This window comes from Botryllus schlosseri, chromosome 11 (genome assembly GCF_051294905.1).
Source record: "Botryllus schlosseri isolate E-star chromosome 11, Bs_hap1, whole genome shotgun sequence".
Lineage (NCBI taxonomy): Eukaryota > Metazoa > Chordata > Ascidiacea > Stolidobranchia > Styelidae > Botryllus > Botryllus schlosseri.
The window spans coordinates 21,722,907-21,740,974 of NC_137246.1; the positions used below are offsets into that span (position 1 = coordinate 21,722,907).

Below are 18,068 nucleotides of genomic sequence, written 5' to 3' on the forward strand. Positions count from 1 at the left end.
GCAGTGGGTAGGATGTCAAAAGAGTGTAGTGATTGATCTTATGACTGAGCAACATACCCTATCAATTAGAACCACTTTTCAAAACTTTCTCAAACAAATGAAACCCCCTACAAGCATAAATAGGGCTTGGGCATTGAATAGAGACTGCTAAAACTGTATTTAAAACATCGTCTATTGGTAGTGCGGCATCACAATATCGGTAAGTTTGTAACAACGGCCCTCATGAGATTTCTTACCAAAATGCTGTCATAGGGTTTGTATCATATTTGTCACAAAGCTCCTGAATGAAAGCGCAAGAATTGAAAATACACATTCAAAACACAAACATCAATTCTATACTGGAAACAGAAAATTTTTGTTGCAGTATCACATGAGTATCAGTGTGCACAAACAATAAAGTCATGTTTAGTATTGAATGATTTCATCTGCTTTCAAGACTTCAGTTTTGGATTAAACACCTCGTGACGCTGTTGCAATTACGCCGCAATATTACGAGACGCCAGTCGGTCGTTGCCGACAATTTGTGGTTCCTCAATTGAAATTCGCCGAACTACCCTTCCTTACACCAAGTATTCTGGTAAATAATCACTGAGTTTAATCGCAGTTATAGGCTCATATTGTCAACTCGCCACTCCCTTTTTATATTTATGTACCCAGTCCCCAAGGTAATACAAAGTTGGGGCACCATGTAGATTAGGTGATTATAACCAGCGCGCAATATAAAAGTAAAAAGGTAATTCATAAACACCACTAGCAGTCATGGCGATTACTTTTCAAGACATACGACAAGTATAGCCAATCATCTTTGGTCCAGTATCTGCAAATCATTTGTTCACGACGGTGAACTGGTAAAGGATGTTATGAACTGAGCAGGCTGTTACTTGGAAAGTCCCAAGAAAGCTTGATTTAGATGTGTTGTTGCTGTTGTACAAGGTCGTAACCACGAGTCGTAGAAAATAAAGTGAGACTTTTGACGACTAATTTGGAGATCTGTCAAGCGTATTCTATATCAAATCGTTGCCATAAAAGACCCATAATATGCTTTATTGAACAACATTGCCATCGATTGGCTGGGTTTGGGTACTTAGAACACATTTAATACATATACCAAGATAAGATAGTCCATTATGTGGTTTTTATACATACATGCGTCATATGAGATCAATCACGTATTCACTGTACCGACTTACATTGTTTCATCATTTCCGAATTCTAGTTCTCCGAAGGCATCGACGTAGTCCTCTCCACCGCCGTTGGCAGTGTTCGCGACGGTTTTGTAGGGAACGACCACGCAACCTCTCGCGCCTGAGTCGCGTTTCACCGGTACTGAAAGTACCCCTATGCTTTCGCTGACCTGTTGAAATAATAACAAAATGACTCCGCAATCTCCGAGGACCGAGTTCGCCGTCAAGCCCCTAAAACCTGTAAAGGGTGGATTTGAAGATCTTTGTCGGATTCCAACATGTAATTCGGAACGAGAACGAATGCTAATGCGACTTTTGAACAAATTCCAGTCGCTGTTATGAACTAGCATTTTTCTGCGATAGTAATCAATAGTTTGACCTGCTGATAACGATTCCGTGTCTCACTGACACACTGACAAGACGTAACATCTGACGGTAACTCACAATGTGTGTAGGCTGTAAGTAGGTGTTGTGCATGACGTTGAAACTTTAATTATACTTTACTGGACGCATAGTCCATTAGTTTCATGACTGTACGGCTGGCTTGAAGCGTGGCTTACGAGATGAACAGCCCCACCATATCATGCGTGATATTCCTTATGAGTGATCCAACATCGCGATGGTAAAATCGTGCGATTACCGTATGCGTTCGTTTTTCGAAATTTTGCATGCATCCATTTATGACAATCGACACTTACAGAACTATGAAAGTGACAGTAAAGCAAAGGTATCGATCAGAGTTTACGAACCCAAACTTTCTACTCGAACGCGCAGTATACTTTCATGCCAAGATGCGTCATCGGATCAACGCCGAAACTATTTTGGAGGGTTTAGTTTCAAAATATGTGAGAAATGAAATTGTACTAGCATACTATGTCGGGCTAAGTGAAATCAAATACGCTGCTCATGGTTACTACGGAAATCTGAAACTACAACTGTCCAAGCACCATATTATTTTACGTCCCATGCTGCGACAAGGTAATAATCATGAGTTCTTTCCAATAAGGATAATGCACTCTGGGCAAAATAAATTTTCAGCTTACGCCATCGAGTATAGTTGCCTGCCTGTATGCAAATCGGCATAAAATGAAATATTTACTAGTGATCGGCGAACGACATACAATTATATGATGTTTACTGTTTTCAGCCGGTTTATCGACAGTTTTTAAATTTATTTAGAGCATTCACTGATGCATGCACCAGGCGTCGCAGATGAGGATTGCATACAAGGATTGCATTGAATGCCGAATCGCTATGCTATATGCAGTAAGTTATGCACGGTGATTTAGACTGAGCAATGACCATGCTAGTGAGACCGCATGGTGCTGCAAAGAATGTGAACGTAAAATTGATTGACCGTGGACAAAATACATCCCAGATAGCCAGTTGGTCTTTAGTTGGCTGTCTTGTTTACGTATTATGGACGCAATCACTGGTGTAGCCACAGCGCGAGCAAAAATCCCTCACCGCCCCAAATAATATATTTCGGACATGAGAGGGTCATGTTCGGCTGTTGCATAACGGTGTATCCGTGATGTGATTGAATTGCTACAGAATTATTTCTGCTGGCCGCACCCTTCGACACAATATGTCCAGTCCACAAGCACACATACACACACCGTGCACGCAATCTAAATTGGGAGTCGGTTGGATGCAATCGGTACCATGTCATCCAACGCCGCAAAATATACCATGCATTATATACCATGTGCCAAATCTATACCTGGAGTGTGTTCAGTGTGTACAGACACACAATAATAAAAATTCCGACACGTGTGGAGAGGCCGTTTACGAAACAACGCATACATGCCACTTTACCAACCAAATAACGCACGGATGTAGTATGCTACGAACCAACATCATTGATGAGGAGAGGCGAAATGGTCGTAAAATTAGTGGAGCACTTCAGCGTGTTTGTTCTACGTTGGGCGTACGTGAGAGTTCGGAATAGATTTTAGTGTGTTCAGATCCCGTCTCTATCGCTTCCAGTATATAGCTATAGCTAGGCTACTTCGAAAGAAATCATATTTGGTGAGCGAGCTGTTCCAAGTATTTCCAGGTTACTCGAAACCATTATTATTCAAGTGTACGAAAAACCGCATTTGGAGTGATGCGTGCCTGCCCGCTCTGAAATAAACGTTATATGTAGTCAACACCATGACAGATTGCATCTCCGCAAGTTCTTCCATACGAAAACCGGCACGACGGCGTTGGGTTTGGGCAGAAAGATACTTTTATCAATATACATTTCACCTTCGTTATGTGAAACGTGCCTCAATCGTTTGGCATTCTTTTCACTGCCTATAAATACGCAAATCTTGACTCTATTAACGATAATGCGCGGTTGATACGGAACACGGAACATAACATTACACAAGTATATCTGTGACATTCAACGAAAAAAAAATTAGGCAAATAACATCTGATATGGTCTTTTATCATTTCCCTTAAACTTATTTGTGTTCAAAAGATGAATGTGCAGACTGCTGATTATTTAGTTTCGCATTGCACAATCATAGAGCTGTATATAGTTTATTAAACGTTTAGTACCAACGACTGGGCCCGAATTTTGTAAGAGTTGTAATTGAACGCGGGCCAATATTTTCACAATGATGAAGTGACGCACGGCATCGAACGGCATAAAACGTTCCAGAAATTGTTCACAACGAAGCGATCAAACAATGTTTACAACGCATAACAGTCACACGAGCTATTATACGGAGCAGCGCACACATCCACAATAGCACGTACAATAAGATATCAATCTCTTTTGTATTGTCAGGATAAGGTAAGGTATATTCCTTGTATAAACACAGATAAATTGCGTGCCTACTATTTTCGTCCGCTTGGAACCTGATGCAGAGACACAATGGAATGCCGACGCATTGCGTCGGCTACGGTGTCGGCGGCGCGGCCTACAGTAGCAGAGTGATTCTCATCTCGACTAATTGGATCACAGACTGCTGATGAATGTAGTTCGTATGTTGCTCGCGGTTTACCGAGATTGAGATAAAACCGGCGACGCAAATGTGGCATTTGTGTGCTGTACAACGCAGCGTGATTTTCCACTGAAAGTCTTCGGGCTTGACGCAAGGCACTGCGACCAATCAATAACCGTGACGCTCAATTGCGCGTGCATCGGCGTTGTGCGATTGATTGAAAATACTGATTTACTGCTGCCGTGGTGCCTTTGGCACGGACGTGCAATTGAACGATTATCTGCCGATATGGAGTATCCCATGCGGGTCACATTGAATCGTACTGCGGCCAGATGGTGCGGGGAATGGTTTGCATTGAACGGGTAGAATCGACAACATGACTTTTGACTATGCTCGATGACAATCCATCAACTGATATATTATGATTGTATCCAGACTGTTTTTACAAGAAATGTTCATTAATTCTGCCAGAATCAAGTACCGCCTAAACCGAATAACGTATCGAGGCCAACGATACCTGGACTTCGAATTTCGGGTTGGATTCGAAAACAATAACCGCGTTTCCGCATAATGTCTTAAACACATTTGGTTGGTTTTATTACAGTAAATAAACGTAATACGTTTGTCCACAATGCATATACAAAATTTGTGGCGCTGTTAATCGAGTGGATTGTTGTTGTGGTAGCTGGTTAAGTGGTTTTCTATATTATGAATGGCGTATATACGTTATGCATTCCTCACTAGATCCACACAAGCTTCGGGGTCGCGCTGGTGAATTGAGTGAGATTACCTGTACCTAGCATCAGACACAGCACGACAAATTACAAAGCAACGCCAAGTCGACGATTACGCGATTCCATTACGCCAAGCAAGTTCGGCTTGCGTACGAAAAGAAACGATAAATCCTTTCGAATATCCGGGTAACATGACTTTCAAGCGTAAGCAGACTGTAGTTTTAATCGTATTGTTACATCTGTGGGCTTCGAGAGAGCTTGAAAGCATTCGCGTACGTCAAGGTAAACCTTTCGGATAATAATCAGCCGCCTGAGATACATTCGGCACGAACGCGTACGCTTGATATGAATGTTCACTGTTCAGTGTTCAGCAATCCTACTTATAGCAAAGTTTGACCGTACATATCTCACAACGCTAAAATATTATTTGATTCATACGAAGTACGAAAATCGGATAGTGTACAATCTACAAAATCATGTCTGCGGTAGGGTAGCTTTGACGTGAAGAATAATTTTGGCAATGAAGTGACACGAGTCTCACCCGTCTCCATTGAAGACTAGCATGCCATACTCATGAATGTGTTGTATACACCGTGGGTTTCGGTATAACTTCACAATCTATGTACAGTGTACACGCGTTTGAACTTTGAGTTGGTTAGAGTAGAGGCGTGTAGCCAATATGGATCTGAAAATTCTCTAGTATCAGTTCAACAAATTGATTCCCCTGACAGCAATGTCGTATCGGAATCGTACGCAGATGCGGATTACCTCGTGGAGAGTCGAGCGATATATTAGCTCTATCGATAAATATTGAAAGCCTTAAATCTATTAGTATACGTTAAATGCAATAATCTAAGTCATAATGCAAATAATACACACAGTTTCATTAGTCATGCGTATTGAGACGCAGCCGAAAATTCGCGTGGATGAATAAACAGACAATTGATATGATGAGGTCATAATGGCAAACTCACGAGAAATGACACTTATGAAGCGCCAATATCACCACACTGCAACCTGCAACAGTAACGAGACGCGGGACGGGCTGCGCAGAATCGAGTAACGGACTTAATATTTCCGCCAAGTTCCTCAAATTTATACTCCTATACTTCTACTCAGGTACTAACGATGACCACTTTCACCACCTTTGGTCACAAGTCGGATTAGTCATACATTGTTTTGTTCGGTTTACTACAGACCTGCAGGGATGGATTTGTATCGTTTTTAACGCGGTTCTACCCATAGGCGGTCCGTGTAGTCGCTTGAGATACAGAAGATGTCACTTCATCATTTGATACTTAATTACAAGTAAAAGTAACGCTTTTCAAAATATTCGAAACTACTTGAAGTAGGAGCCGAAAAAAAAACATTTCAAAATTACCTAATTAGTTTCAAGGTTACTTCTGCAGTATTGCAGGGGATTTGCTTTAACGCAAGTCTACCCAGTGGTGGCCCAAGCAATCACTGATAATACACAAGTAGACGCAATTCAAATCGATGCTCAAGCAGAAATAGAAGATCACAATACTGTGACGTAAATTTGAACTCACCGTTGTGGCTGATTCCGCGAAGCCGAACACTCCGGCGTGGTCGTCGTCTAAGATCACGATGGTGGCGACGACGGGAGGTTCCAGCCTTGCGGTCCGGCTTGAATTCATTTTCGGGTCGGCGGATCCGTCGGCCGCCAGCACGCGAACGTCGAACAGTCTGACTTTGAAGTATTCGTCCTCCTCGAAGATGTCGTCGTCGATGATGTTGATTTTGACGGGGTGCACCGATTCGCCAGGTCGGAAAGTCACGGTGCCTTCGGTGGCCTCGTAGTCGGAACCAGCGTTCGCGGTGCCGTCCTCGGTGCGGTAGCTCACGCACACGGTGCTGTTCAGGTCGCCGCCGCGACGCACGACCTAAAAAACGTGAGGTCACACACTAATAATACATTAGTTGGAAATAGGCTTGTTCACCAGATTTCCATCATGAGCGTAGGGTACAAATCAAACCATCGCTTCCTTCTGATATAGCATGTGGCTTTCACACTCGTTCCGAGAAATGGAAACGTGTCAAATACATCAATTCTTATGGATATATATAACCTGGGTGAAATGGACTCAGTTTTAGTGTGATAACCCGATAAATCGAGGTGAAAAGAAACCGCTACACCCCTGGGATATATCTCCATATATGAATAAGTGTATTTGACTGGTTAAAGAAATGGTACAACAGAGGTACGATGGCCTAATTTCGAGCTACACTATGGATGAAATCTCGTTAATATAAGTATATCCACCAATCTATTTGCAGCGTGTGGTTATTTCGGTCGTAACAGGTATGCGGGAGTTGCGAGATGCCTATTGTATTCACACTATAAAAAATACCAATGAGTCGTAACGATTGATGAGCCAACTGTGACGAATATAACGTTATCAAAGTCTTCAGCACGGTATAGAGGTGCCAATACACCGGATGTCATCATCTTCGCTTTCATATACCATCGCTCTGCGCAACGAGCACGCAGCATAGATTAGAATTATGGCCTCTCAGAAGCGTCGTACTCCCCGAGGAGTGTGACGACACGGATCTGGGGAACGTGGCGCGACATTTGCATATAGAGATGAGATAACGACCCCATCGCATCGTCATAGTACATCAACCTCCAGTTACCTGAATTTCTGCATAGCCACAATTTTCCATTACTTTGTACTCCGCGGGGTCGCACGAAATTTTGGTAATGAGGTCGTCCGATTCGCCACCCACGACTACCTCTACGCCGGGATCCTGCAAAGGTGAGTATGGTATTCGTCAATTGATCGGCACAGTTTCGAAGTAGAAACTTCAATAAAGTGGAGTCGTTCGTACGTTAATAGTGCTCTACATGCTACACTATACGCATCCCTTGAAGGACATCACGCGAATGAGAAAATATGAATGTTGTCTTCTTTTAAGGGAGACGAAGATGCTTCACGCGGTTGGGAAAGACTCACCATCCCGTACAAATTTTAACAAAAGTATTAATTTTATGTCCGAAGTCAAATACAATTAATTAGGTTTCACTAGTTTTGCATTTATAAGTCAGATACCAATTGTGCCAAAATCCTAAAGTTCGTTTTCCTTTACAAATCCAAATTCATTGCTACTATCATGGGTATAGGGTTAAAGGCCATTTTGCCTTTAGCCACTCGCTTTTCAAACCATATATCACGAAATACTGATCGTATTCCGTAAGATATGTCTGGAAAATAAGATATTTACGACTTTTTAAGCATGAAGTTACATTGCGGTGTAGGAAACAAATGCGAATGTGATGTGAATCCTTGACTTTTAGTATAATTTTGATTCATCTTGACAATGAATGTAATTGACCAAGTCATGCGCTAAACAGGTGACGCATTATGCGTATCCACCGATCGCCAGTTCGAATAGTGAACCCGGGAGCCTTATGCATAACAGGTTATTTATGAGACGTGCATATCCAGCGTTCACGACAAAGCCAAGTACGCCACCTCTTTGTGGATTGCATAATTGCGACGTCGCCGTGTGGAATACGATGTCGTAATTCGTGCTAATTCAATATTCATGATGCAATCCCGATTGGTTAAAAAGTACATACGGCGTGATCGTAAAACAAATGAATAATAAAACGCGACGATTGACTGAATGACTGTCGACCCGATAAGACAATTGCATTGCGCAAATATTCTGTATTTCGACTCCTAGACTAGACAATATCCCAACCGAGTTCCCCTCGATGGCAAGACGAAGCAAGATATCTTATCAGGTTACCATGATAGAGCTTATGTTCCACTACGTTCTACGTTTCTACACTTATGCTCTTTGAACACACAAAAAAACTTGAAAGAGCATGAATCTGGAATGATAGTCATACTGACTTATAAATAGATCCTACATGAGTGGGTCGTGGCGAGTAAATAACATATATTTTGAATCCTGTTCGTGATAGTGACTTGGAACGTTATCTGAGCAGCAGCGCAACGAAAAGAAGTTTGGTTACTCACGGTGTCCCTGGTCATCTGTTCACCGCCTCTTTTCAAGATATTACCGGCGCCTGTCATTTTTCTAGTGGCCTGAATGCGATAGAACGCCCTGCTCTTGTGCTGTTGGTTCAAGGCTTCCAGGTTCGCGAGGCGAGCGAGTTCCTGCATGTCCGCGTCCGGGTGCTTCTTTTTCAGGTTCCTGAGCAGGCGTATCATTTCCCTTTTCTGCGCCTCCGTGTCCCAGGAACCGTCATCCTCGGCGGGTTCGAAATCGATGGATATGTTCCCTCCCAGAGTGTCGGAGCTTCTGCTCAAGGTGCCGGCTTGGCTCGATTTACCGAGGTCTTTCATTTCGTGAGATTTTCCGCCCACCATGTCGTGAAGTTCCCCGTCCAAGCTTCCCTCCGTTTCGACGATGATGTGTTTCTTCTTGCGGTACCGTTTGTACATGTACTTGTAGACCAACAATCGCCTGTCCGCGATCCACGCCAACACGACCAGAATCGGGAAAAACAACAGCGTCACCACACCTTCCCAAACTTCCACGACGCCCCTTGAAATCACGGCCAAGATGAGGTACAGCCAAATGTACGCCAGGATGCTCCACACAGCCGTGACGAAGAACACTCGGGGATGTTTCACTTTTCTGTCTTCGTCGTCTGGGATCACGTACATGCAGATGGCGATGATAATGAAAAGATTGAAAGACGCGCTGCCTACGATAGTGGATGGTCCCAACTCGCCAGCATCAAATCCCTTTCCCACCACCTCAATCACGGACAGCATAATCTCCGGAGCAGAAGATCCCAGGGCCATCAGCGTCAGGTTGGACACGGTTTCGTTCCACACCCGAACTGTGGTGACTATTACTTCTCCGTTAGGTCGAGTGACAGTGACTTCCTTTTCTTTTGAGGTAATGACTTCGATCGAGGCCATGAACCGATCGGCAATAATCGAGACCCCCAGAAATAAGTAGAATAAACTAACAAAATAAACGATAGCCCTACCGACTTTGTCGATGGTAGGAATTTTGTGGATCTCTTCCGGGGGCCATGCGGGGAGTAAAACCCCCGGTTTGCAAGTTCTAGTTTCATTCGGGCACCTTTCGGAGGTTGTGTTTTGCGCCGATGCCGAGCAAGACAGTGTCAGTAGGACCAGGACAACCGCTGCGTACCTGGACAGAATTCCTGTCGTGACGGTACAATGGCGGTATGGCCGTCGGCTGCATTGGGTGCATATTGGTTCATGCAGCCTTGTTCCTTGCGCCTTGGATTGGTAGGATTTCGTTCCAGAAACATCGGGTCTATCCATGTTTGCGTACTTATATTGTCTATTGCTTTAGCGTAAGCCTAAACGCACGAATTACCCATTTTCTGATATAGAAAAGATCATATAAAGACAATTATAATACGGTGAGAAAATAATATAACACGAGAAACTACATACTAACGCCGGACTTTTTACCGATCTGCGTCTAGTAGCCGTAGATATTGCTGCCTTCTCTAAGCTCACTCGTGCAGAACCATGCCGGTAATGCTTCGGAAGTAACAGTTGCCGCTTGGAATATAATCGTTTAGCTGCAACTTCAAAAATAGATCCGCAAGCTAATTTCTAGTTAATGCACGGCGAGCTCAGTGACCAATCCCTTGCTGCAGCTGTCGACTTGACGTCACGAAAGCGTAAATTTAGTACTCGTTGAATCGTTGCGCAGCGGGGGACGTGATAGTCTTGCTTTCCTCACCTACTGAAATCGACTTGTCATTAATCAACGCATGCGATTCGCAGCTCCACACGCAGTTGTTGCTACTCCAGCTGAACTCTTGGAAAAGTCAAACAACTGACAGTAACTGAACTATGATGAAGTATGTATGAATCTAAAAGTAACCGTCTTCAACATGACACAAACGATGGGCATCCGCAAAACGCCAAGAATAGAAAGATCATACAATGTTTTAAGGATAACGTCCTCCATACGAACCTGTCCGCTCAACGTAAGTGACCTCACTCAATAGGAATCTGGCATATTGCTGTTTGACGCACACAATAAAAACGCCGTACCGGCAACAATGCTAATCGAGACAATTGAAACAGAGGTAAGAAATTTAGGAAGCCACGCTATCACCAAGCGTTGCGTGACTGCGTCAAACGTGCAGTGCTGTGCTACCGTCTACTACTTACTGTATTGCATGTGACTATCGAGGGATACGTCTCAAAGCTTAAAAACATACTACCGAACATATGGCGTCAGCACTGACTGCGACATACATGTACGATATGTATAACACACCCGCTCGTTAATTATGCTCTAAGCGTGGCTGCTGCCCACCGAGTAACGAGTGGGCGAGTGTCATTCGAATCACAATGAGCACATAGAAAGCGGATTTTGTTTCCCAATACAATATCTTACACTTCATACTTTCTCTCAGCAGTGTTATCGTTTACCGCTTGAAGCGATTTACGAGAACGGACGCCCGACAGTATACAACACGGATAATATATCGTATACCAGTATCGTCGTCTCTGGCGTTAGTTAGTTTGTTACTGGATTTATCGGGCATCGCGAAAATACTATAGTTATGCAAGATCTGTGTTCGAAATCTAGAGGTTTCCAATGATTATGATATGCAATCTGAATTTTATCCCTACATACCAGTTGGAGATCTAGTATGCCGGCTGACGGCAAACAGCAACAAAAGAACAAGTTGCCTTGTAATTTGACCATAGGTCGACAAGCTCGAAAGGAAGCTAACATTATTCCGATATTAATCAACATATAATATAAGGTAGTGTTGGACGGATTTATTCAACTTGACAACTTTTCTCCGCTCGTAGCGCGATTTACGTTAACAGACTACCTGATTTTAATATGAAATATAGGCCTACTTGTTATATACAAGTGAGTCAAACTATGTCTGCTATTGCCAATCACGAAACAGGGGGAGTTTCTAATATTGCCTGTTGTCGTTGAGAACTTGAGATGCTTTACTAGCCCATGGATGTGCGAACTGTGGACGGGGGGGGGGCTATTCGGTACTGCAATTGCGGCACCAAACATTACGACGACGGACATTTCCGCGTCCGTCGTCTACCAACACGTGAAGCCATAAATTCTCTGACAAAATGACCGGATGCGGCCCCATGAAGGAATGCCAATGTATAAAGTGGATGTCACGTCATTATTGGTATATTAGCAATTTTTATCATTTCAATACACGCCAAAATGCGATACAATGAAAAGATAGGAAGGTGTCGAATAAGCGACTTGGAGTATTCTTTGGAATCAGACACCCACCTTGACCTAGGCGAGGTAAAGAGGAGGTATGCACACTGAATGAAAAGTAAAAGAAGATAGTATAGAAAAAAGCAAGCAACAAAAATGGGGTGGCATGTCATGAAAGGCGAGATCGATAGGTCAGGTCGTGGTCTGGTAATCTTGAGGGTGGACTAGTATTTATTTAGCAGTGATTGCTTGTATTTCGACTTGAATGTGGACACTGGACATGCTCGTCGACTGTCTGATGGCCGGCGGGATACTGTTCCACACGTCAGGTCCGGCATAATTGATAGAGCGATGGTCTTTTCGGTCGATCATATGATATTTGGACGACGTGGACGCGAGTGTGTTGTACTTGAGCGCTTTTGATTCCGGTTTTAGTAGGCCATGCCTAGCCATATTCTAACTTCGATTGGACTCATGCGTCTCAGCGATTCATCAATTCAACATCTTTTCAGTAACGACAACATGACAATCACCAATCAATAATATTTAAATTAACTGAGTCCTCATAATTGTTGGTGCGAAGACAATGTCACACAGTCGACCCTAATAAACTATTTAATTCAAGTAGGCCTACAAGAATCTGCATTTGCTCGTGGTGTCGTGGTACGGATAAGATACGAATAGATGGTACATGGAGGTTGGCGATGGCCAGAATGAGAAAAGGGGAACGGGGAAATAAAGCCTTCCAGGAGGTTGATCACCATGTGGATGGCCCAGAGCAACGCTTTTCATCATCATCATCATCATCATCACCATTGGTTTATTAGCAATTTTAACAGTTCAATACACCACAAAAATGCGATACAATGACAAGATAGGAAGGTGTCGAAGCGACTTAGAGTAGTCTATGGAATCAGACATCCACCTTGGCCTAGGCGATGTAAAGAGGAGGCATCCACAGTGCACACTGAATAAAAAGTAAAGAAGATAATATAGAAAAAAGCAAGCGACAAAATGGGGTGGCATGTCATGGAAGGCGAGATCGATAGGTCAGTCGTGGTCCGGCAATCTTGGGGGTGCATTAGTATTTATTTAGTAGTGATTGCTTGTATTCCGACGTGAATGTGGACATGCTCGTCGACTGTCGGATAGCCGGCGGGATACTGTTCCACACATCAGGTTCGGGGCCTGATAAAGTGCTTTCACGGACCTGACCGCAGCAACACTTCATTTTGTAGGGCTATATGTAGCTTACCAAGATTATAGTGATAGCACTAACATCACATAGATCTGCGAGCTTTATCGGACTCATATTTACATGATATATTAGACTAGGAGGCTAGGCCTTTATCAGTCGCATCGCATGGAACTAATTCTTAAGCGACTAATTTGTGAACCATATCACTCTAAATCCGCAGAATATTTGCATCTTGCCATTGACGTTCGAGAGAGCAACGTCATTCACTCCGTATTTCCAGTATGTAGTATTGCGGTGGAACTACATAGAAACACTCATCGCAATGCACCACCGAAGAATTGAGCGTTATAGAAAAAACATAGAGAGCTAATTATCTTCGAGCGATGAGATAGAACGAAAATGAAAATTGTACATCCTGTCAGATGCTGGGATAAGACAACATTGTAATAAACACGCGCTTTTCGAGCTACATATCTGTATATTATCCTGCTAACCTTTCATCCTTGTGCTTGGCATTCACCTGTTAGCTCATTACGACATATGCTCATTCCCAATGCCCATGTATCACCTTGGAGAGAGCTCAAGTAGTACTAAACCGAAAGTTGTGTTCTATAGTTACATCATCCTACATAAAATCGCCTTGTTAGACCAGCGCAATCTTCATCCGAAGGGCTCACAAGTCAAAACAACGGTCTTCGATTATACAACCGCCTGTACTTCGAAAACCAATTTCAAATCGGGCACAAACCCTTGAATAATTTATGCAAATAAATCTGTGTGGAGACATCAACATGATAAAATGTTCGCATGAGCCGAAACCGCTTTTCTTGCGATTGGCACTCGTATTCTTCCTAGGAGTCGCTTGGGAGTCGTCATTTATCTGGCCGAGTAATAATAATGTGTTATTAAAATTTAAAGTCGTTTTCAAAACTGCCGCTTTCTTCACTTCCAAATGCGTTTCAGTAAAGAAGTGTCATTTTGCGTTTGCTAAAATTGAGCACCCATGCCGGTTGTCGCTCTATATTCCCGTATATTTGCATATTTTCCCCACTACTTCTACTCAGCGATTTTCTCAAAGTCAACGCTTGCCGAAGAGAAATGTGTTCACGAAATGGCCACAATCACAGAGCGATGTATAGCTCCAGCTCGTGTAGCTTTTCTAGCACTGAGTATCACTCCTCTACGCCATTTATACTTGCGGAACACAAGTACAAGGATCCCTCTTGCACATAACTTTGACCAGCCTCCGCATATGTTACTCTCGGAATAACTTTGCACGGCTAGTGAATTTCACAATTAAATAACTTCTACGTCTATTGCAGCAGCTCTAGGTGTAGTCTTGTATTGGGTGATCTATTATCACCAAGAGATGGGGAGTGCTTTGAATGTAGTTCGAAAAGGATTACAGTGAGAATAACTACTTTCGTAGTAGGCTACTCTTCTTACATTACAAAACCTCACAAACTACAATAGTGATGCTATCGGTGGATTTACTATGGAAAGAGATATGGAAATGTGCGTCTGCGTAACCTTGGTGGGCGCGATTTCGGTGTCAAAGGCCAGGGATTTTACACACGACAATGACAGCGAATTGTCTACTCAAGTTAGAAGTTTGGTGGTGTCTAGTGACAACATGCGGATGCCGCAAAATATACACGGTACCTATCGGTACTCTTGTGCTGCGATTCCAGTTGGTAAATTCTTCCACGCGGTTTTATAGCACACCATCTAGCTAACCCAGTGTTTCCCAAACTTTTTTTCATAACGACCCCCCCCCCTCTACCTGGACAGCAAATCAGGTATCAACGCTCCCTAAACCCCCTCCCACCATCGACAGTCACTACATTATTGAGTGTGCTGACCTAGTTTATTGGCATTCCTATATTCGTTATGTAAGCTATCTCAGATTCTCATTTTGTACGAATTCTCGGTCTGACTACAATCAACGTACAAGGCACTTTCGCCCTCTTCGAGGTCGCGAACGCCACCAGGGGCGCTGGAGCCCACTTTGGCAACCACCGAGCTAACCGATAATACATATAATTCTCGTGATAGCCTATACAATAATAATTGACTTGATGCAAGGTGTACAATGTAGGCCTACATAGCGTACCATATCAAATCAAGTCACATTACCGAAAAATTGAGAACTCTTTACTAGGGCTGGGCAGCATCATCGAGTATCTGACTGATTCCATTCCGAGTCGATTATTAAACTTCGATTCGAGCATCAGTATGGTGACATGACAGTGCGAGTTCCTTCGAAAGTTTCAATATGTAACCATTTGCGGCCACACGACAAATAATGCCAGTTATACGTTATCAATATAGTTTTAAATAGGTTCCTCGCGGTACAGAGTTTGAATATTGCAACGAACAACACATTCATATTCGCAATTTATTCACTCTAAGCTTTTCAACTGACCCTCGTCGTCATTTAAAGGTTCTAGAAGCGACTATAATAAAACTCGAGCAACCGATTCTTTGTCGGCTAAAGGACCGACTCTATTCTCTCCGTGTATTTCATTCGTGTTGCGTCTCTGGCTATATATTACTGCCAATTTGTATTGCACTAATTGCATTTTTGCTTAACGCTCTCGTTTTGTGAATTCTCTCGTTGTTGTTGTTGTTGTTGTTGTTGTTGTTATACCATTCTTACGTCTCACTACCTATTTCATCTTTATATTTCGAATTGCAATCTCCGTATTTACTGACGGCCAGTCCCGACGAGGGTCAATTGAAAAGCTTAGAGTGAATAAATTGCGAATATGAATGTGTTGTTCGTTGCAATATAGTTTTGTACTTCCTAACATGCAGCAAGCTGTGGCCTGGTGACATAAATTATATCGTTTCCAGGAATATTCATAGCTTTGCGCAAAATATTTTGTATGCTCTGAATGATATGACCCGGTTTCAACGATAGTCGATAGAACGCTCGCACGGGACCAATCGCGAAATATCAAACATACAGATCTTCTGCTTTTTTTCTCAGTGGTATCCTTTGGCACAGAGACCACATGAATTAATAATGTTCATACGGGATCTATTCTGGCAACATATTCATTCACAAACAATCGAACTGATAAGATATTATTGGTTCATTAAATTCAGTGGAGTAGGCTAAATATGGACTGCACAACTATAAATAACTAAACCGATTTAACTCACGTGTATTTTCGTGAATGTAAAGCAATCGGCACATTTACTTTAGGAACCTCTGCTCTATGAGTGATTTGCTCTTTTTGTAAGACGGTGTGAAGTGTATATTTCTGATAGGTGACAACTTTCTTACTAATGACGCGAAGACGCAGGATTGCTGATGGGTGTTCCCCGTTGAAACGGCATACGAACATGTTCTTTTTCTGTATCATAGTGGGTTAGAGTGACTATTCGCTTAATCGCTTTGGCGTAATTCATGTTTAGCAAACCCGAACTTTTGATGAAAAAAGGTGCGGGATCATTTTTTCATAGCTTGGGTTGATTGCAAGTCCTACTTCTGACAGGCCTATTCTCAGTGATATGCTTGGATCCATTCCCTGAAAAATGTAGGGCCTACTATATATGCAGCGCATAACTAATAAAATGTCATTTCAAAACCGCATCAAAGTCGTACGTTTGACATACCTGATCTCAGTAATCTGCAATATCTGAGCTGTACTTGGATGCATTCCATAATAAATGTATTATATATGCATCGTATAACTAATAGAATGCAAATTCGAGTCACCTTAACCTCTCTGAAACTAAATATTCACTGTTCATACCTTATAACGTGAAGGGTGCAAGTTCCGCGAAGTGAGCAAGATGACGCGCCTATAAACATGTATTCGTGGTTCGCTTGCTGCGTAATGTATATTGATCTACAACTGATTTCGCAAGCGTCGACGTTGTCGAATCTTTCGCTTGATTGAATTAGTATGTAGATTTTATACATTCATAGATCCGTTAATGTCGAATTAACTCAGGTGGGATAGTGGATTAAGGACACATTATATTACGCGCGCTCAATATTTAGGTATCCTGCTACAATTTCACATAATCCCCTCCTGTGACAGTATAACAAATCCTGGGTGGAATCCAGGGATCAAATAGCGCAATGCGGCGTTTGCGGATATTAATACTATCTACTACACGGATTGCAAGGACAAAGCTCTGTGTTACTAGAAAAAACTAAAGAACGCGGATAGTGCGTTAAAACATAGTAATCTTCAGTAGCAGCAATCATAAAATTTACATTTCTAATATACAGCAGCAGTCTTTCTAAACAAGGTCAATACCTATACTATACTCCGTACCCTGTTTTCAAACGAGGCTCAATCAACTGACGAACATGACATTCCGAGAAAGCTCCGTAAACGATAAATAAAAACCAAACTACGTTCTTCAGTAGACGCGCTCAAAGCTCGAAGATCAATCGCCTAATTTGCAGTCTCGTGGAATGTAAAATCAATTAGTATTGTGAACTTAAAAAATTATCATACTGTAGGAGTCATGTGAATTTCTGTTTACCTAACAAGTTACCGATCCCGTGACAGATTCGAAATGAATGAAAAGGCAATCTACACAGCAGTTATCCTTGAAGCGATTCTGATTATATGGATTCATTTCGATATTGTCACCGTTTGCCACTCTGCTTGAGAAAATATTATTTGAGAGACTTAACAGTTATCTCAATAAAATGAATCTCTTAAACTCAAATCAATATGGTTTTAGAAATAACCGCACAACCTCTCAAGCTATATTACATGTTACCTCAAGGATATATGAGCTCATTGACTCTAAAAATGTTGCCACTGGTGTGTTT

At 42.4% G+C, this 18,068-nt stretch overlaps 3 protein-coding genes across 4 annotated transcripts in view; 2 read left to right on the top strand and 1 right to left on the bottom strand.

The window, feature by feature from the left end:
• Positions 1 to 18,068, top strand: part of LOC145450189 (transmembrane protease serine 9-like) — a 163,824-nt gene that overhangs the window by 144,552 nt on the left and 1,204 nt on the right. The window lies entirely within an intron of this gene.
• Positions 1 to 18,068, bottom strand: part of LOC145450199 (sodium/calcium exchanger 3-like) — a 162,573-nt gene that overhangs the window by 20,814 nt on the left and 123,691 nt on the right. For both annotated transcript variants that reach the window (XM_080328705.1, XM_080328706.1), the window contains exons 2-5: positions 8,868 to 10,219; positions 7,516 to 7,629; positions 6,408 to 6,761; positions 1,191 to 1,354 (exon numbers count right to left, since the gene is read on the bottom strand). In XM_080328705.1, coding sequence (XP_080184831.1) covers positions 1,191 to 1,354; positions 6,408 to 6,761; positions 7,516 to 7,629; positions 8,868 to 10,157 — 1,922 coding nt within the window. In that variant the 5' untranslated portion in view covers positions 10,158 to 10,219. The remainder of the gene's footprint in view (positions 1 to 1,190; positions 1,355 to 6,407; positions 6,762 to 7,515; positions 7,630 to 8,867; positions 10,220 to 18,068) is intronic.
• Positions 13,224 to 18,068, top strand: part of LOC145450212 (cysteine desulfurase-like) — a 191,960-nt gene continuing 187,115 nt past the window's right edge. The window contains exon 1 of the mRNA XM_080328718.1: positions 13,224 to 13,230. The gene's annotated coding sequence lies outside the window, so the exon portion shown is untranslated. The remainder of the gene's footprint in view (positions 13,231 to 18,068) is intronic.